A 20,587-nucleotide genomic window follows, 5' to 3' on the forward strand; every position below is an offset into this window, starting at 1 on the left:
AGGAGCCGACCTCAGAGAAGCTACACCTCAGGTATCACCAGGAGCCGGCCTCAGAGAAGCTACACCTCAGGTATCACCAGGAGCCGGCCTCAGAGAAGCTAAACACCTTACTTATCAGGAGTTGGCCTCAGAGAAGCTATACCTCAGGTATCTTGAGAAGCTATACCTCAAGTATCAGCAGGAGCCGGCATCAGAGAAGCTACACCTCAGGTATCACGAGGAGCTGGCCTCAGAGAAGCTACACCTCAGGTATCACAAGGAGCTAGCCAAAGAGAAGCTACACCTCAGGTATCACCAGGAGCCGGCCTCAGAGAAGCTACACCTCAGGTATCACCAGGAGCCGGCCTCAGAGAAGCTACACCTCAGGTATCACGAGGAGCTGGCCTCAGACAAGTTACACCTCAGGTATCACGAGGAGCCGGCCTCAGAGAAGCTACACCTCAGGTATCACCAGGAGCCGGCCTCAGAGAAGCTACACCTCAGGTATCACGAGGTGCTGGCCTCAGAGATGCTACACCTCAGGTATCACCAGGAGCCGGCCTCAGAGAAGCTATACCTCAGGTATCACCAGGAGCCGACCTCAGAGAAGCTACACCTCAGGTATCACCAGGAGCCGGCCTCAGAGAAGCTACACCTCAGGTATCACCAGGAGCCGGCCTCAGAGAAGCTAAACACCTTACTTATCAGGAGTTGGCCTCAGAGAAGCTATACCTCAGGTATCTTGAGAAGCTATACCTCAAGTATCAGCAGGAGTCTGCATCAGAGAAGCTACACCTCAGGTATCACGAGGAGCTGGCCTCAGAGAAGCTACACCTCAGGTATCACCAGGAGCCGGCCTCAGAGAAGCTACGCCTCAGGTATCACCAGGAGCTGGCCTCAGAGAAGCTACACCTCAGGTATCACCAGGAGCCGGCCTCAGAGAAGCTACGCCTCAGGTATCACCAGGAGCCGGCCTCAGAGAAGCTACACCTCAGGTATCACCAGGAGCCGGCCTCAGAGAAGCTACACCTCAGGTATCACCAGGAGCCGGCCTCAGAGAAGCTACGCCTCAGGTATCACCAGGAGCCGGCCTCAGAGAAGCTATGCCTCAGGTATCACCAGGAGCCGGCCTCAGAGAAGCTACACCTCAGGTATCACGAGGAGCTGGCCTCAGAGAAGCTACACCTCAGGTATCACCAGGAGCCGGCCTCAGAGAAGCTACACCTCAGGTATCACCAGGAGCCGGCCTCAGAGAAGCTACGCCTCAGGTATCACCAGGAGCCGGCCTCAGAGAAGCTACACCTCAGGTATCACCAGGAGCCGGCCTCAGAGAAGCTACGCCTCAGGTATCACCAGGAGCCGGCCTCAGAGAAGCTATGCCTCAGGTATCACCAGGAGCTGGCCTCAGAGAATCTACACCTTATTTGTACAAAGGTTTAAAAGAATACAAAAAAAATGCTGTCAAAACTTTTCACACAAACAGCAATGAGGGTGACATTGAAGCGGACCAGTATTCCACACGCGAGATATGTTGGACGTGGATTTTCGACCAGAAGTCAGGCTTGTCCTGACGAGGTGCGTGCCACAGATAGTGGCCGCCCGTCCCGCGAAGTGGGAGCTAGTAAAGCTACCTCACCGGGGTTTCCTGCCCGGGTCCGCAGGGTTACGTCACGGCCACTCCCCGGTATAGGAGGACCCATGAAGCAGGCAGGGGTAGCTCGTGAAACCCCGGAGATGAATGGCATCCAGCAACGCGCGGTCTCGTCAGGAGTGCGCAGGCACGAAGGAGGGGTGGGACTGGCTGCCAGCGGCGTGAGCTCGGCTCTCTCGGCCGCCATTTTACAACAGCCACACTCCACCGGACAAGGAGCTGCTGCAACCACACGAGGGGCGCGCTCGTCCGACACCCTGACCCCCGCAAACAGCATAGGCAGCCCGGACACAGGCAGCACCCGCCCGGATCGGGACAGGTAAGCCGCCAGTGCTGCAGACACTTCCCTGTCATGCTCGTTTTGCGGCCGGAGCCGGCAACTCTGGAAAATGGATTCCAGGTGGAGCACGTTGGCGGCGGGGTGGGAGGACGCGGGTTTGCATTCTGTCCTGCGCCCTCCTCTAGTTCTGGCGGAGTGCAGCATGTGGCCAGCATGGCGGGTCATGCAGCAGGGCAGACAGTGCAGAGCGGAGCCTCCATGCTGTCAGTAGGCCCGGGAGGACCTATTGTCTGGCTCCACATGTGGCCCTTGTGTGCGGGCCTGCCGCCGAGCACGTGTTTGCTGCAGGCTCCGGGCCCGGCCTAGTGCCGTCCTGTGGGTGGGGAGCAGGACAGGCGCTTTGTTCCCTGAGTGTGCGGGCGGGAATCCAGCCCAGCCATGGGCCAGGATGATGGACAGCTCTGTGACAGGCTTCTGCTGCTTCTGCAGAAAGTTCCCAGCCCTCAGTAGCGGCCACGTTGGAAGGTAGCGTCCCCCGAAGTGAATGTGCCCTCTTCTTATGCATGCACAACTGGTCGCCATTAATGCCCTGATTATTGCATTTGTACAGATATCTGGAGCTATGGCCGCTGAACATGTTAATGGGAATGGTACAGAAGAGCCCATGGATACTTATGCTGCAGTAGCCCCGTCAGTGCATTTGCAGACTTTGCTTGATGCTGGTTTACCACAGAAAGTTGCTGAAAAACTAGATGAAATTTACATTTCAGGTAAGACCTAGCTCTTCCAAAAGGGGCTTCTATTTTGGCTTTATTTTCTTCATTGGATTTTGTCTAAATTAGCAACTTTTTGTGGTTTCCAAGACATGGGAGCTGCAGATATAATTTTGGTGTCCCGTCCCATCCCTTCTTTAACCCCTTCAGTGCTTGAGGTGTCTTCAATACGTTGCTCTGCAGTGTATGACAGAATCTCTGCCAGTGAAGGGGTTTGCATATAACATTTAGAAGAGTTGAGCGGCTCTGATGACATGGTGTCTGCAATGACCTGCCTGGATGTGTGCACGCTCAGATAGTATCATGCAGCCATCCAGTTAGGATAGATGGCAATGTCTTGGTAGGTGTGTGCAGAAGAAATGTCATCCGTGCTGCTCACCGCCAGATCATGCACCCGTCCATTTAGGCTATGCACACGCTGCGTATCCGCAGCAGTTTGCGATGCATTTACAGTACAATGTAAACCTATGGGAAACGCAATGCACATGCTGCCGAAAAAAACGCGTGGAAACGCAGCGGTTTACATTCCGCAGCATGTCAATTCTTTGTGCGGAATCCGCAGCCGTTTTACACCTGCTCCATAATAGAAAACCGCAGTGGAATCCGCACAAAAACGCGCAGGTTTTTGCCCTGCGGATTTACCAAATTTCTTTGAGTTTGGTAAATCCGCTGCGGAAAAATCCGCAGAGGATCTTTCTATGTGTGCACATACCCTTAGGATAGGTGCGTATGTCCTGGTAGATGTGTGCAGAAGAAATGTCATCAGTGCCGCTCACCACCTGATGAAGAAAGTGAGTGATAAAGCTTCAATAATTCAGGTTTTAAGGGGTTGTTTCACGGTAACATTTCCACCTGCTCAATTGTATCTGATTTCAGGGAGTCTCTAATCATAAAAACAGGGGCTCCGATATTCTATGGTCACACATGAGCTGTACCGCTCCATTCATCTTCTAAGGGGCTGACTAAGATAGTCATACAATACCTGGCCACCTTCGTCACTCCCATAGACAGTGAATAGAGAAGCAGAGAACTGCGGTTGCTGCTCCGTTCAAACTTGCAGTATATGGGTCCCAGCAGTCAGGCACCCGTCACCTATTCAAAACCAATAAATCGGCTTAACGCATTGTGCCTCATGTATTTAAAAAGGCCTGCCATTAAAACTGGTGGTCTAAACTGTGTGTGGTCGACGTGTATTAATGTCCTCACTGATCGCTGCATACCCTGATTTCCAGCTCAAGTCCTCTTCTGGGTCATGGCACGACTATTTCGACTCTCTGGGTCACACTGGGGCTTGTGTGGACCAGAATTCAATGTTACAATGCAAGTTTATTAAGCATCTGTGTTGCATCTAAGTCTATATAGAGTGTAATGGTAACCTCGTGATCCAGAAGAGCCAGAAAGGCGCTGGAAACTGGGGAAGACTGCGATCGGTGAGTATATTAATGAGTTCATGTTAACGCACTTGCACTAAATATACTTTCATGAAGGTTTAGCTCATGAACATTTTAATGGGATTGCTTCTTTATGGCGTCATAAAAATAAAATAGAGCCTGTAGATCAGAAAATAGTTATGGCACACTTTTAAACCAGATCACTTGCACCCTCTTTTTTGCATAAAGAAAAGGGCACTGTATGCCTGTCACTTAGAATCATTATCTTTCAGTGATGGGACCTACATGTGTCATTATGGACCTGTCATTGTCTATTTTTGACACCAGTTCAGTATTTTCCAAATTTCTGTCACAGAGACTGTTCAGATTTACTAGGCGAAGTATAGATGTCTCAGTTGATAAGTCAGCTAGTTTGTTTAGATCAAATACCCCTATTCTCCATTTCTGTAGCTAGATTAGTGTTTACTGAATTGATGATCTCCTGCAGCCCATGGCCTGCATGAAGTGCATCTTGATAAATAATAGGAGATATACATGTGGCTGCTAAGAGTATAGCTGTTGTTTTAAGAGGACTTCGCTAAGAAGCTGTCTGACAATTTATTAAAAGGTGTTCTGACTTATTCTGTTGTATCAAACTGGAGAAATTCGTGGATGTCACCAGCACTATCCACACGGTTGTAAGAAAAAAAATTGATGGGTTTATTCACTCAATGTGTTTCGAAGTCATAATAACTTCGAAACGTGTTGAGTGAATAAACCATCAATTTTTTTCTTACAACCGTGTGGATCGTAATTTGTACAGCAGCGCTGGTGACATCCGCGAATTTCTCCAGTTTGATACAACGTTCTTTGGTCATCGGATCCTTTGACCAGTGGATCTGCAGCAGCTGTCAACTCTGAGGGTATGTGCACACGTTGCAGATCTGCAGCGTTTTTTTCTGCGCAGAAACTCTGCAGATCCGCAAGTGATTTACAGTACAATGTAAATCAATGGCAAAAAAAAATAGCTGTGCTAATGTTGCACAAAAATCTGCACGGAGAACGCAGCAGATTCAAAAAAGGACCATGTCAATTCTTTTTGCAGATCTGCTGCGTTTCTGCACCCATTCCATAATAGAAATCTGCAGGGGTAAAAAAAACAAAGAAATCCGCACAAAAATCTGCAACCTGTGCACATATCAAATAAGGCTAAGATTCTGACCTGCGTTTTCTGCCAAGAAATGCAGAATCTGCACAGAAAATTCCACAGTCAAATCTGCAACGTGTGCGCATAGCCTGAGTTTCCACGCTCTAAAGCGAAGATACGTCAGGTGAATGCAATACCTTACGATCTCCACCTGATAAGACCCTATTTGCGCTCATTTTCATTCTCTCCTACAGTATTTCTTATTGACTAAGGTCTCTTTCACACTTCCGTTTTTTACAATCCGTCAAAATGTTGAAAAGACTGATCCTGTGCAGATTGTAAAAAAGCGGGTGCACTGGGTCCGTTTTTTTTTTGTTTTTTTTACGGATCCGTCGAGGCTATGTGCACACGTTGTGTATGCGTCTTCACGTTTTTCCGCTGCAAAAACGCATACACAACCCAGGCTAAAAATAATTATAAAAAATAGTGATATTCTTACCTTCCGGCGTCCCTCGCAGCCTTCCCGCTGCCTTCACGATGCTCGTGATGCTGCCAGCAGCTCCCGTTCCCTGTAATGCCTTGCGAGCAAATGACCTGTGATGACGTAGCAGTCTCACGAGACCGCTACGTCATCGGGTCATTTTGCAAGGCATTACTGGGAACGGGAGCTGCCGGCAGCATCGGGAAGGCTACGGGGGACGCCGGAAGGTAAGAATATCACGATTTAATTATTTTTTTTATTTTTTTTTTTAACATTATATCTTTCTTACTATTGATGCAGCATTAATAGTAAAAAGAGAGAGCGAGAGAGAATTTCTCTTCCTCGCGTTCTCAGTTTCAAAAGACTGCATCCGTCACTGGATTCCTGCTTTTGACAGTCAGCGACTGATCCTGCATCCGTAGGCTTCCATTGCATAAGGGAAAAATATGCAACATGAGATTTCAGGAATCTTTCACTTTGGTACTGTAAGGCTATGTGCCCACGTTGCGTTTTTTCTGCGTTTGTCCGCTGCGGAAACTCTTAAAAAAAACACTTACAAAACATTACATTATTTTTAATAGAATTACGCATTGTTCTTATGCTGTTCTTTTCCACAGCGGAAACGCATCGTGAAAAAACAACGCAGCATGTTCATTAATTTTGTGGAATTTAGGAGATTTTGCCACTATATAATTGTATTGGGACGCATGGGGAAAAAAAAAATACTAGAAAAACGTTAGCGGATTTCCTGCCAAGGGAGTCCGGTTTTGATGAGGAAAATTCTGCTTGCATTCTGCATTGTGGGCACATAGCCTTAGTGCTGTGTTTTTCCCATGAGAAATAATGCAGTGTGTGAACAAACCAGAAGTGTCTTCAGTGTCCCACCATTGGCACTTCAACCAATGCAGCTATATGGCTCCTGTGCCCTTCATTTGAATGGAGTGGTGATCATGAATGCACTCTGCCATGTTCTTCATTAACCCCTTTGAGACAAAGCTCTCTTTCGTTTTTGCGTTTGTTTTTTGCTCCCCTTCTTCCCAGTCATAACTTTTTTCTGTCAATATGGCCATGTGAGGGCTTGTTTTTTGCGGGACAAGTTGTACATTTGAACGACACCATTGGTTTTACCATATCGTCTACTTGAAAACGTGAAAAAAATTCCAAGTGCGGTGAAATTGCAAAAAAGTGCATTTCCACAACTTTTTTTTTTTTTTAAATCATATTCACCAAATGCTAAAACTGACCTGCCATTATGATTCTCTAGGTCATGACAAGCTCATAGACACCAAACATGTCGAGGTTCATTTTTAAGTGGTGACAAAAAAATCCAAAGTTTGTTTAAAAAAAAAAAAAAAATTGCTCCATTTTCCGATGCCAGTAGCGTCTCAGTTTTTGTGATGTTGGGTTGGATGAGGGCTTATTTTTTGCGTGCAGAGCTGACTGTTTTAATGATACTGTTATTTCTTATTATGCCGTTTAGTGATCAGGTTAATCCTTTTTTTTTTTTTTTTTTTTTTATTGATGAGGGAGATTCTGAACGCGGTGATTCCAAATGTGTATGTTTTTATTTATTTATTTTTTTTTTTTAATATTTTGAATGGGACAAAAGGGGATTGGTGATTTGATACATATATATTCGTATTTTCTGGTGTATAGGACTACTGGGCGTATAAGACGACCCCCAACTTTTCCATATAAAATATGGCGTTTGGGATATACTCGCCGTATAAGACGGGGGTCATCTTATACACCCAGTCATCTTATACGGCGGTGCGGAGGGTCTGGAGGAGAGGAGACTCGGGCCCTGGGATCCATATTCATATGTAAAAAAAAAAAAAAAAAAGGGATATACTTACCCTCTGACGGCCCCCGGCTCTCAGCGGTGCAAGCGGCTGCATCCGTTCCTAAGGATGCATTGAGCGAAGGACCTTCGATGACGTCGCAAAATAGTGCTTAATGGCAGCGTTAACGGACTGCGTTACGCCGCGGTGTAACGCAGTCTGTTTAACGGACTGCTTAGATGTAATGTGAACCCAGCCTAAGAGTGAAAGGGTACATATAATTTAAGGCAGTTTTACAGTCTTTAGTGGTTATATATATCTCTATATCTGAGATGCTGGATGACACATTAGTAAAACTGTCATGTTTACATAAATGTAAAAATTCACAGCTATTTGAATGTAGCCAGGGCTGTGGAGTCAGTAAGCCCAAACCTCCGACTCCTTATTTTTCCCGACTCCAACCCCACAGCACTGCTGAGCATGTACATAAAGTGCAGCACAAATTCATCTCAATTAAAAGCAGAGATCCTTAGATCAGGAACAGAACAGGCATTTCTAGGACATTTCATAATTTTCCCAAAGTCATGAAAAAATTTACAGCAGAGACTGCATTGTACTACTGTACCCAATTTATTTACCATATATACTCGAGTATAAGCCGAGATTTTCAGCCCATTTTTCAGCTGAAAGTCCCCCTCTCGGCTTATACTCGAGTCATACCCAGAGGGTCAGCGGGGGCTGTCTAATTACTCACCTGCTCCTGGCGCGGTCCCTGCAGGTTCCTGGCTGCCCGCTGCCCCAGCTTCTTCCTGTACTGAGCAGTCACATGGTACAGCTCATTACAGTAATGAATATGCGGCTCCACCTTCCATAGGGGTGGAGCCGCATATTCATCACTGTAATGAGCGGTAACGGTGACCGCTCAGTACAGGGAAAATCTGCAGCGCCGAGGAAGAAGGGACTACCCCGCGCCAGGAGTAGGTGAGTATAACGGGGAGGGGAGCGCTGCGCGATATTAACCTGCTCCCCGTTCCAGGCGCCGCTCCCTCTTCGTCTTTTGCAGTGACGCTCAGGTCAGAGGGCGCGATGGCGTGGTTAGTGCGCGCCCTCTGCCTGAACGTCAGTGCGGAAGATGGAGCGGCTCCCGGAACGAAGTCGGGTGAATATTGAAAGTGCCGGGGGCCTGAGCGACTGAGAGGTGTGTGATATTTTTTTTTTTTTTTTATTGCAGCAACAGCAAATGGGGCAAGTGTCTGTATGGGGCCATAATCAACATTTGTGCAGCACTATATGGGGCAAGTGTCTGTATGGAGCATCTTATGGGGCCATAATTAACGTTTGTGCAGCATTGTATGGGGCAAATGTCTGTGTGGAGTATCTTATGGGGCTATAACGTTTGTGCAGCACTATATGGGGCAAATATCTTTATGGAGCATCTTATGGGGCCATAATCAACATTTGTGGAGCATTATATTGGGCAAATGTCTATGGAGCATCTTATGGGGCCATTATTAACCTTTAGGCTAAGTGCACACGTCGCAGAATTGCCAGGACGACGGACGTACACTGGTAACATACTGATCCAAAACACTGACATACTGATAGTAAAAACAGATACATGAATGGCACACTGATGCAAACCACTGGCACCATTTTTTTTCCATGTCCATATTTAAACATGTATATGTAAATGAGGTCAAGGGAGCTTCACCTGAACCAATCCATGGGCAGCATGAATTACAGTCAGGAAAACTATTCTCTGAAATACTTTGGCCTTTTCAAAGAAAATATATTTAAGTACCTTAACACCCAATGTTCGTCATTGGGTGCCTCCTCCTGTTCGGTGCAGGCATCGGTGATGAGCCCGCACCTTTTCCAGTCTGTGCTCATAGCAAGTGAGCATTTCTGCCACATAGAGCAGCCCCACAGCAGGTGACTGTCTGATCTCTCCCTCACCTGTGCATGGTGAGAGACTGGTCACTCACCTCAGCGGCGCTGGAAGCTGTCCAGGTGTGCTGCCGGACTAGTCAGGTCTCTGGTTATTGCCCCTGGCTGGATCTTTCAAAGTATATTTTCTATGAAACCTGAGAGCATTTCAGAGGATATTGTACCTGGCTGAAATATAGGCTGCATGATGTGCCTGACAGGTTCCCTTTAAATGGGCATGTAGCATAACTGTTTTACCCACAAAAGCATGCGGCCATACACCCATAGCAAATCTTGCTTGTGCTGCACAGTCTGACCTTACCCTAAGGCAGGATTTACTTTTGCAATCTTTAATTATTATTTTTTATTTTTCTAAATTTAAACGATGATGGTAAAAACTGACACACTAATGAAAATGTGATCCTGAACACTAACAGGAAATGGTTAATTTTTTCATCAATGGACATCAAAATGAAGCCTAATAGTTAGGTTGTGAACTTAATAGCAGTCACTTAGTTGCTACCACACAGGAGGATGTTACTTTTGTTTTGTTTTTTTGTGGAATCACATGGTGTATCAACTGGATCCTTCTCATCCAGTCAGTAGCTCTGAGTGAACAAAGAAATTTGAATGCAATGTTGCTAGAACTAGAGGCATTTATATAGTAGTGGTTATTAGGGTGTGTGTACACTTAACGTCCCTGTCTGAAATTCCATTAAAGAAAATTGATGATATGAATAACTGCGTTGGGAAAATCCTTTAAAATGCAGATAAATGAGCAGCATATCTGCACTTTTATTTGGGCCAGCACAGGCATAAATAGCCTATCTGATCCTAACCTTGTGCAGGGCAGTTAGACAGCTGGGTTCAGTGTGTTCTTCCACCACCAATTCTTAGGGTACCGTCACACTAAGCGACGCTTAGACTTTAACATAAACTAATGATATCTATTTTTTTTTTTTCTCCACAGGATTAGTGTCACATAGTGATCTAGATGAAAGGGCTATTGAAGCTTTGAAGGAATTCAATGAAGAAGGTGCATTAGCTGTGCTACAACAGTTCAAGGATAGTGACCTCTCGCATGTACAGGTACATTTTTAGTGGTTTAAAGGAAATATGTTGCCTGATTCATGCTGCCCAAACTGTGGGTAGGATGAATCTCATCTTGAGTGTACAATTGCAGCTGGCTATATTTTTCACCTGAAATGCATCAGTTTCAGAGAAAATATTCTTTTAACATCTGATTGTGGACCATAGTCATATCGTGACTGGTGATTTACAGGACTCTACCTATCAATCTTCTCAGGAACTGGGAAGAGCCAAACTGTTATTTAGCCTACATCACCCTGCTCTGTTTAACCCCTTAAATGGCACAATAAATATCGATCACATTTAGGAGCCTGAGTAAGGGAGGAGGCTCCCTCCTGTCTGGTCAGCGCCCCATGATAGGCATCATGGCAACCCGCGGTTTGCATGACTCTGAATTTGCCAGATACAGCAAGCCTGTTAGATGATGCTGAGAGGCTGTAGCTCTCCTAATGCAGCATTGCAAAAAAATGCCCTAAAATGGTACTGATCAAAATGTAAACTAAACTTGTCCATCAAAAAACAAGCTCTCACATGACTCATCAGAATTATGGATAAATTATAGCTCTCAAAATGTGGTAGTGTAAAAAAGCATATTTTAATGTGACAGCCAAATATATGTATAAAAAATCTAAATCTATCGCACCGACACGAAGAATAAAGTTTTCTAATTATTTAACCCTGGGCTGTGGAGTCGGTAAGCTAAACTTTCGACTCCTCAATTTCCCTGGCTCTCCCTACTGAGTATGTACACAAAGTGCATCACAGATTCATCTCAACTAAAAGCCTAGATTCTTAAGTCAGGAATTGAACAGACATTTATAGGACATTTTAAAACTTTCCCAAATTATGAAAACATTTACCGCACATCCCGCGCTAAACTATTGAACCCAAATTATTATAGATTTATTATAGATTTTGAGTCTGTTCATTTTATATCGATTCCAGCAAAATGGACACAGACTCCACAGCCCCAATTTTATCCTGCTAGAAACTGCATAAAAAAAAAAAAAAAAACTTGACCTGCTGTTGATTTGTTCATGCTGCCTCCCAAAGATCACACTAAGGCTCAGCTCACATTTATCTTCAGCTCCACTTTGGTCGCTCTCTGAAATATGTGATTCTGTTGCAACCTCTGACAGAAGATTCCCTATGATAAGGTAGATTGATACTGTGGACACAATCTGTCCTATGATTCAGCAGTGTCTGTCCTTATAAATGTGCATAAAAGTTCGGTCGGCCACAGTTTTGTGCATCTCTGAAAAGGACACTGCTGAGCAGAGGCCAGACGGAGTCCACAGTAACTCTGATGTTAAGTTCTCAGAGTAGAGGACAGGATAAATGTGATGTAAAATGTTTTCAATAAAAGCTTCAACTCAATCCACAAAAAAAAGCAAGTCCCCAACTCGGGTCCGTCACTTGTCAATGAAAATATAGGTGCTTCCACGTTTACTGGTAACTAGGGTTGAGCGAAACGGGTCGAAAATATTCAAAAGTCGCCGACTTTTGGCAAGGTCGGGTTTCATGAAACCCGACCCCTGTGTGGGGTCGGCCATGAAGTCGGCGATCTTTTGAATCTAGAATCGGAATTCCGATACCCGATATGTTTAAGATATCGGGAATTGGTATCGGAATTCAGATTTAAGTGTAAAATAAAGAATTAAAATAAAAAATATCGCAATACTTACCCTCTGACGCGCCCTGGTACTAACCGGGAACCTTCCATCCTTAGAATCAGCCTTCCAGGACCTTGCGGTGACGTCGCGGCTTGTGATTGGCCGCGCGGCCGCCCATGTGAAGGAAGGCTGCCGGAAAGAAGCAGGGCGCGTCCGAGGGTGAGTATATACCTAATAGGAATATACTCACCCTCGGATGCGCCCTGCTTCTTTCTGGCAGCCTTCCTTCCTAAGAATCAGCCCTTCCAGGACCTTCGGTGACGTCGCGGCTTGTGATTGGTCGTGCGAGCCGTCACATGGGCGGCCGCGCGGCCAATCACAAGCCGCGACGTCACCGCAAGGTCCTGGAAGGCTGATTCTAAGGAAGGAAGGTTCCCGGTGGTTAGTACCAGGGCGCGTCAGAGGGTAAGTATTGCGATATTTTTTATTTTAATTCTTTATTTTACACTAAATTATGGATTGCAGGGCCTGAAGGAGAGTTTCCGCTCCTTCAGACCCTGGGAACCATGGAAACCCAATGCACTGCATTGGGTTTCGAGTTTCGGCCGACCCCGACTTTTTTATAGGATCGGCCGATTTCACTCGACCCGACTTTTGAAAAAGTCGGGTTTCGTGAAACCCGATCCTATAAAAGTAAAGGTCGCTCAACCCTACTGGTAACCCAACACTCTGGAAAAGTGAAATGGATCCCCAAAAAATACATTCTGCAAAATCTGCGTTCCCAAGTCCAAATGCCCTCTCCTGAGCCCCAGTGTGTCTAAAACACATTTAGCATTAACATGTTTGCCCTTTCTGTAGCGATGAGATCTCCTAATTTACCGTTGCATGTCTCCAGACGCGCGAGTTGGACGTATTGTACTGGGTACTACAACGGCATGTGTGCAATATTCACTCAGCAACAACCACTGCTGCTTGTTTCTGGGAAAACATCCATGGAGTCAAATAATCTCTCACCTGTAGATAAATTAGCAAAAGGCAAAGTGAAGTCTTGTGAGAGGGTATTCAGCTCTTCAAGCACTTAGGGGCTCTGTATATGGAGTCCGCAAAGTCTGGGACAATCTGTCTCTTGAGTCTTGCAGTGTGTGTAAGGCTACGTTCACATTTGCGTTGTGCGCCGCTGCGTCGGCGACGCAACGCACAACGCAAATAAAAACGCAAAACGTAGCGTTTTTGCATGCGACGCATGCGTCCTTTTTTGCCGAAATTTGGACGCAAGAAAAATGCAACTTGTTGCGTTTTCTGCGCCCGACGCTTGCGGCAAAAAAAACGCATGCGTCGCACAACGCAGCACAACGCATGTCCATTCGTCCCCCATGTTAAATATAGGGGCGCATGACGCATGCGTCGCCGCTGTGTCGCCCGACGCAAACACGCAAAACGCTAATGTGAACGTAGCCTTAGTGGCTATTTTGGTGCCATTTTTACCCATTTCCCCTCATGAAAATGTAAAATCTGGGGCTAAAACATTTTTTTTTTTGTGTGTGGCAAAAATGTAGTAATTTTCATTCACTGCCCAATGGTATAAAATTTTGAGACTCCCAATGTGTCAATAAGATCACTGCATCATTAGAGTATTTCATTGAAAGGTGTATTTTGTAAAATGGGGTCATTTATGGGGGATTCAGTGGTTCTGGCACCTCAGTGGGTTATGGCATCGGCAAACTTTAAGGCTGGAGTCACACCAGCATATATTATCGGGTGCGATATGCTAATGATCCTCGGCTGCTGCTCTTGTGCAAGCGTAAAGTGTCATGCTAATGTGCTTCGATCCTCTGGCATGACTGGATCGGAGAACAGCTCCCGAGGAAATTAAAAAAAAAAAAAAGCAATTTCTCAATCTCCTCTACTCCAGTGCTATGTTTCACTTGCACCCATGGACTTAATGTGGGTGTGAGTGGCATGAGAAAATAATCGCAGATCTGAGCAGCCCCATAGTAGAACACTGGGCCGAGAGCTATGCGTTGTTTATCTCATAGCACTCAGCTGGTCTATACGGTAGTATGACCCCGACTTAATAGTAAAATCTGCACAATAATATGGTTCTCCTTCCCTTCTGTGCTTTGTACTGTGCCTTTAAAAGTGGTTCCCGATTACATGTAGGATATTGGTGCACTCTCTAGAAATTGCACAACAAGCTCTGAGGTCTTTTTTTTCCCCTTATAGGCCTTATAAAAATTAAAAATTTTGGGCTAAAACAAAAATGTAATTACTCTCCACCGCCCGGCGGTATAAAATTGTCAGGCACATGAGGTATCAACATTCCCACTGCACACCTAGCAGAATTCATTGAAAAGAAAGGTGTAGTTTGTATAGTGACCTCACCTATTGGGGTGTTTCTGCAGTTCTTGACTACATATGGGGTATTTGCGTACTCAAAAGAAATTGCTTAAGAAACTGTAAAGTTTGTTTTCTCCCATTACTCCTTCTGAACATTAAAAACTTGGGGCCAAAGCAACATTTTAGTGGAATAAAAGTTATTTTCTATTTACTCAGCCCAATGTTATACAATTCTGTGAATCATCTGAGGGTTAGAAATGCTCACTGCACCCCTAAGTTAATTCCTGAAGAGGTGTCTGTTCCAAAATGGGGTCACTTGTGGGAGGTTTCCACTATTTAGGCACATCAGGAGCTCTCCAAACACGGTATGGCACCCTCTATATATTCCAGCCAATCATGCGTTCCAAAAGTCAAGCGCTCCTTCCCTTATGAGTCCTGCAGTGCGCACGAACAGTAGTTTTCCACCACATGTGGGTATTGCTGTACTCAGGTGTGGGCGGGGGGGAAGAAACTGCATGACAAACTACAGTCCTTTTGCCCTGTTACCCCTGTGGAAATGCATGATAAAATCCAAGTGGGCTCACTAGTCTGGGGACACTAAGGCTACTTTCACACATCAGGTTTTCAGTGTCAGGCTAAATCAAGCTAACTTTCAAAAAACCGGATCAGGCGAATGTTGCCGCCGGAACAGGTTTTTTTCCCCCATAGACTTGTATTAGTGCCGGATTGCATCGGATGATATTGCATTTCATCTGGTTTTCGCCAGATCCGGCAAATCTGCCACTTCTGTTTTCTTGAAAAAAACCGTCCATAGCAACGTTTTTTTGTCTCCGGTGAAAAAGCCTGAAGCATCGGATCCAGCGCTTCCGGCTGTTTGCTAGAATGGGAGCCGGAAGGTGCCGGATCTGGAAAAAGGCGGTTCCGGCGGCCTGATCCGTTTTTTTTTAAATGAGCATGCTCCAAATTTTTTTTTTTTTTTTTTTTTTTTTTTTTTTTTTATCCAATGATCTAGATATGCTAGCCGGATCCGTAAAAAAACAGATCCGTCGCATCATTTTTTCACAATCTGCGCCGGATCCAGTTTTTCCAACATTCGCCAGATTTAGCCTGACACTGAAAACCTGATGTGTGAAGGTAGCCTAACACCACCTCGACCAGTCAAACGTAAATGAGGGCTATCATAAACAGACTTTAGAAATAATGTTTCTAAAGACCTGTTTGTGTGTGAAATGCAATCCAGGAACTGTTGGGGTAAGTTCACACTGGGCGTTTTTTTTATTTATTTTTTGCAGCAAAACCTGTTTTCTTGGCAGGAAAGAAGCTGCGGCAAAAACACATGTTTTTGTTTGCAATTTTGTCTTTGTGCATGCTAATAAAGTTGAGTGCCCCCAGAGGGGGGAAAAAAAAAAACCTTCTTCCTGTAGAACCATACCTCTAGATCCTTTGAAAAATCGGCAATTCATGTGCCACTACAGTAAAATCATACTGACAGGTTAGAATATAGAATAGATATATACACATAGGATACATAGCTATATTGATGTCAATGACACAGACACATATGTATATATTACATAGAAGAAAAGTCAGCAATTCATGTGCCGCTTAGGCTGGGTTCACACTGCGTTGTGTGAACCCGTTTAACGGACTACATTACACCGCGGCATAATGCGGTGTAACGTAGTCCGTTAACGCAGCCATTACTTGCAATGGCGAACGCCAGAATGGGCGTGCGCTAGCGATGTGCCGTCATTGAGTGACGGACCCGAGACGCGGGATGCTGCGTTTCCGGGTCCATCACTGCTAGCGCAGATGGAGCTAGCAGATGCTCCATCTGCGCTAGCGCAGTGCCAAAGTCGGCACTTGCGCTAGTGCAGTCCGTTTAACGGATTTGTTGAACGAACTGCACAACGCAAGTGTGAACCTAGCCTTACAATATAATCACTGCAGGAGCAGACAGGATAGAAGAGATGGATTACATACAGTAAATACAAATAGAATAGATAGATATACAGATGTCTGTGACAAATACAATTAGCACAGTATGTAGCTTACTGTACACGTATTTAATAAAATTATTTTTTACAAAAAAATGGTGTGAGCTCCCGCACAATTTCCATAACGAGCAGAGGAAAAAAGGGGAAGGGAGTAATACCCATGGAGCTTTCCATGCTATGAATATCATCTCACAGCTGTATAATTAGCCTTTACTGGCTATTAAATGGGGGGACCCTAAAAAAAAAAATTAAAACCTACTGTCACCCCATAATTAATAATCAGCAAAGGCTATGCAGACAGCTGCGGGGTGATATTAATAGCCTTGGAAGGGGCCATGGAGGCTAAAAACATCAGCTCTCGCCTGCCCCAGAAAAGGCACATCTCTAAGATGCGAGAATCTTGGCACTTAGCCTCGCTGTTGCCACTTGCCCTGTAGTGGTGGCAAGTTGGGTGATAGTGGGTGGGTGGGATGTCACCTTTGTATTGTCAGGTGACATCAATCCCCAAGGTTAGTAAAGGAGAGTCGTCAATTAGACGCTATTACTAACCTCATAGTCGTATTATAAGAAAGCACAGACACCCAGAATAAAGTTCTTTAATAGAAAAAAATGACTCGGGCTGCTTTAATAATCTCAAAGGGAACCTGTCACCCCCCTCAGGCGTTTGTAACTAAAAGCCACCTTGTGCAGCACTAATGCTGCATTCTGACAAGGTGGCTTTTAGTTATGCTCCCTGCACACGCTGAAATAAACGCTTATAAAATGTACCCCCTCATACCGTGAAATCGTCCCAGGGGCAGGTCTTTCCCCCCTAATCGGACGCAGCACAGCCGCCACTCCGGGCCTGTCTGCGCCGGGCGGCGCCTCCTCTTGCTTCATTAGCGTTCCCGGCGCCTGCGCTGTAAGTATTTTTTTCTGGGCATGTGCAGTTGCGCTGCCATTCGAACTTACAGCGCAGGCGCTAGGGATACTAATGAAGCAAGAGGCGGCGGTGCCCGGAGTGACTGCTGTGCTGCGTCTGATTAGGGGGGAAGACCCGCCCTGGGACGATTTCACGGTATGAGGGGGTACATTTTATAAGCGTTTATTTCAACGTGTGCAGGGAGCATAACTAAAAGAGCCACCTTGTCAGAATGCAGCATTAGTGCTGCACAAGGTGGCTCTTTTAGTTACAAATGCCTGAGGGGGGGTGACAGGTTCCCTTTAAACCATACTTACGGCCTTGCCTAACTACACCAAAGCTCTCGTTCTTTTTTTAATTAACCAAAAATAAAAAAACATCATCACTCACTTATCCATCGTTCTGTCCCACACCGTAATCCATGTCTGGGAGATAAATAGTTTACTCTGTCGCCTCGTGGGGGGACACAGGACCATGGGTGTTATGCTGCTGTCCACTAGGAGGCGACACTATGCATAATCTGAAAAAGATTAACTGTGGCTCCTCCTCTGCAGTATACACCCCTGGACGGCGTCGGCCTTCCCCAGTTTTTGCTTGGTGTCGCATAGGAGGCACACCTAAGATTTTTAACTCCCGTTTTCTTCCGACTGATTACAGATGAAGAAAAGTGGGTCTCCTGTGAGACTCCCGGCATGGCTCCTTCCTCGGCCCCCTATTACGGGGGGCCCGGTTGAAGTCGAGATGGCTTTTTTCCCTATGTCGCTCCTTCCCCAGTCCCTCGGGTGCTGGTTCGAAGTCGAGACCCCTCTTCCCCAATTCCTTTTGGTTTCTGGGTTGAGGTCGAGGCGAGGATAAAGCCCCCTGAAGGTGACAGCAGCACCCTCTCTAATCTCCCTCTGGGGGTATTAGGTTGAGATGCCTCAGGTAGGGCCTGTACAGGCAGCACTCTGCAGCTCCCAGCATGGGCCAGCACACTGCGCCTGCATCCAGGGACCCCAACCCAGCTGCGGGCTCCTGTCTGTTGGGGGCCAGGGGGAGTGCACAGAGCCCCCCCTTCCGCTTATAGCCCGACCGCTATCCTGCCTTTAAATCTGTGGGGGTCCGGTTCAGATACGACCCCCGTCCGGACTTCCGCGCCGGCCTGGAGCCTTTCTGGGCATCAGGCATCTAATTTAGGCCGCGGCTTTGGCCTAGCTGAAGCCGCCGCCTCCTTTCCGCCCCCTGGATGACAAATATGACACTCTACAGCAGGGGTCCCCAACCTGTAGCTCGGGAGCCGCATGTGGCTCTCAGTCCCATGAACTGTGGCTCACGATTGTCTGCCAGCTTGGTGCATTAGCTCCAGGTCTAGCAAACAGGTATGACGAGCACATCTCAAAATGGTGAATTTTTGAGTAACCCTGCACAGAAGAGCAGATCTGGATGCACATATACTGGTCTTAGGGGATTAGAGATGTTTTAGGTATGGGGGATGATATTACCCGTAAGAGGAGGTTCTTGAAGCTGGATACGTCAGTGTGTTGGGGTTCTTGATTGGAGAATACTGAATTGGGGCATTGTGGTAACCTCTGGATCTCTGTACTGCTTTGGAGTGAGTTCTCACTGGTTGGCACTACGTTGAGAAGGACAGGAGCAGGATGTTGATCGTGACCCCTTCTCAGAGGTGAATGTGGCTTGCGACCCTCTATCAGTGCTGAATGTGTCTCTCTAGGTAAAAAAGGTTGGGGACCGCTGCTCTACAGTGTCAGAGGGGGCGGATCGAGACAGGGCGCGTTTTTACACAGCTTTGCCGCCTTTTTCAGCTCTGCCCCCCTTTCCCCCTTCTTCTCGGTGGCCATTTCTGCTACAGGAATTAACCCTGCACCTCCCGGTCAGCAGGACCAGGACACAGGCCAGCCAGTCTCCGGGGGGCACAGGACTGTGGATCTTCGGTGCTGGACCTAGGAGCACACTGGTGGGGTCAGATCACAGCTGGGTTTCTTACTCGGCTGTGAATCCTTATTCCCTATAAGGCTCCCCTATAGGTTCCTCTGCATAGCCAGCCCTTCTGCACTCTGTGCACTATGCCAGGCTCAAGGTCCAAGAAAACCAGGCAGGACTGCTATTATGCATTTTGCACAGCCTGCAGGACCGCTCTCCCCAGTTGCAGCACGTACCGCACTGCCAGGACTGCATCCAGACTACTGCATCAGAGCCCCAAGAAGCCCCTGCCAATGCTTCCGTGTCTAATGCCACGCCGGAATGGGTCACTCAGAGGTCGCAGCCTATGACGCAGTCTATAGATTACCAAACCTCCACATTGCTTCAGGCTCTGCAGAATCATGCCTCGGCTATGACCATTACCCAGCAAGGGAGAGCTTGACTCGGGGACAGGACGACCCTGGCACATCCACGTCTAGGTCATGACGCAAGCTGACCCACAGGTCACGTTCATCTGCGTCGTCCCATAGCACACGGTCATCCCCTTCTAGGGAGAGACACCGTAGTTCCAGGTCATCTAGACCGTCCCCTTGTAGGGGCAGACAATGCAGATCTCCGTAATCCCCGTCCAGAGAAAGCCTCTTCCCCAGCTCACCCAGCAGGGGATGCCTCTGTGATGCACAGGATTCGGAAGGCATCTGTGACTCCGACAGGAAACGGAGGTGTCCCTGATCCCAATCCCCCTAGCAATACAGCGCTAGTTGAGGACATAATCTCTTCCATCCATCAGGTGCTGGACATTTCTGATCCACCACCAGAGGCCCCAGAAAACAAGATTTCCTTTGAAGGAGCTCTGAAGCCGCTTAAGGTTTTCTCTACCCACCCAGAGTTTAAGGCGATCCTTAAAAAGCAGCTCACAGTCTGAAAAAAAATTTGCTAATCGCAAATATCTGGAGGCCAGGTACACTTTCCCACAGAAGGACACCAAGGAATGGACAGATCCACCCGAAGTGGACCCCCCAGTCTCTAGACTAGCAGCACAGACCCTCCTTTTCACTGCCAGATAGCTCAACCCTCAGGGATGCAGCAGACTGGCAGGTAGAACGCATGGCTCGTTCAATTTTCGAGGCGGCAGGGGCCTCCCTGGCTCCTGCGTTCGCTTCAGCTTGGGCTGCCAAGGGCCATCTTGGCTTGGGCCAAAAAAGAAGAAAAAAAGAAATTTACAAGCTGGCCTCCAAGCATCTGCTCCTGAGCTGTCGGACCAAGCGGTTCAAATAGCAGTTGTAGCAGATTACATGCTTCATGCAGCTCTAGTTTCAGCAAGGGGCGTAGCGGGGATAGT

The 20,587-nt window shown here is 46.8% G+C and overlaps 1 protein-coding gene across 12 annotated transcripts in view; it reads left to right on the forward strand.

Moving 5' to 3' along the window:
• The first annotated feature begins 1,755 nt into the window (after positions 1 to 1,755).
• The window catches only part of SYNCRIP (synaptotagmin binding cytoplasmic RNA interacting protein), a 69,842-nt gene continuing 51,010 nt past the window's right edge, over positions 1,756 to 20,587 (forward strand). For 6 of the 12 annotated variants that reach the window (XM_069726407.1, XM_069726403.1, XM_069726405.1 and 3 more), the window contains exons 1-3: positions 1,789 to 1,949; positions 2,521 to 2,680; positions 10,359 to 10,477. In XM_069726407.1, the coding sequence (XP_069582508.1) occupies positions 2,533 to 2,680; positions 10,359 to 10,477 (267 nt within the window). In that variant the 5' untranslated portion in view covers positions 1,789 to 1,949; positions 2,521 to 2,532. Of the gene's footprint in view, positions 1,950 to 2,520; positions 2,681 to 10,358; positions 10,478 to 20,587 lie in introns of all 12 variants that reach the window. The other 6 variants (XM_069726412.1, XM_069726413.1, XM_069726410.1 and 3 more) reach the window with 4 other exon arrangements.

This window comes from Ranitomeya imitator, chromosome 5, assembly GCF_032444005.1.
Source record: "Ranitomeya imitator isolate aRanImi1 chromosome 5, aRanImi1.pri, whole genome shotgun sequence".
NCBI lineage: Eukaryota > Metazoa > Chordata > Amphibia > Anura > Dendrobatidae > Ranitomeya > Ranitomeya imitator.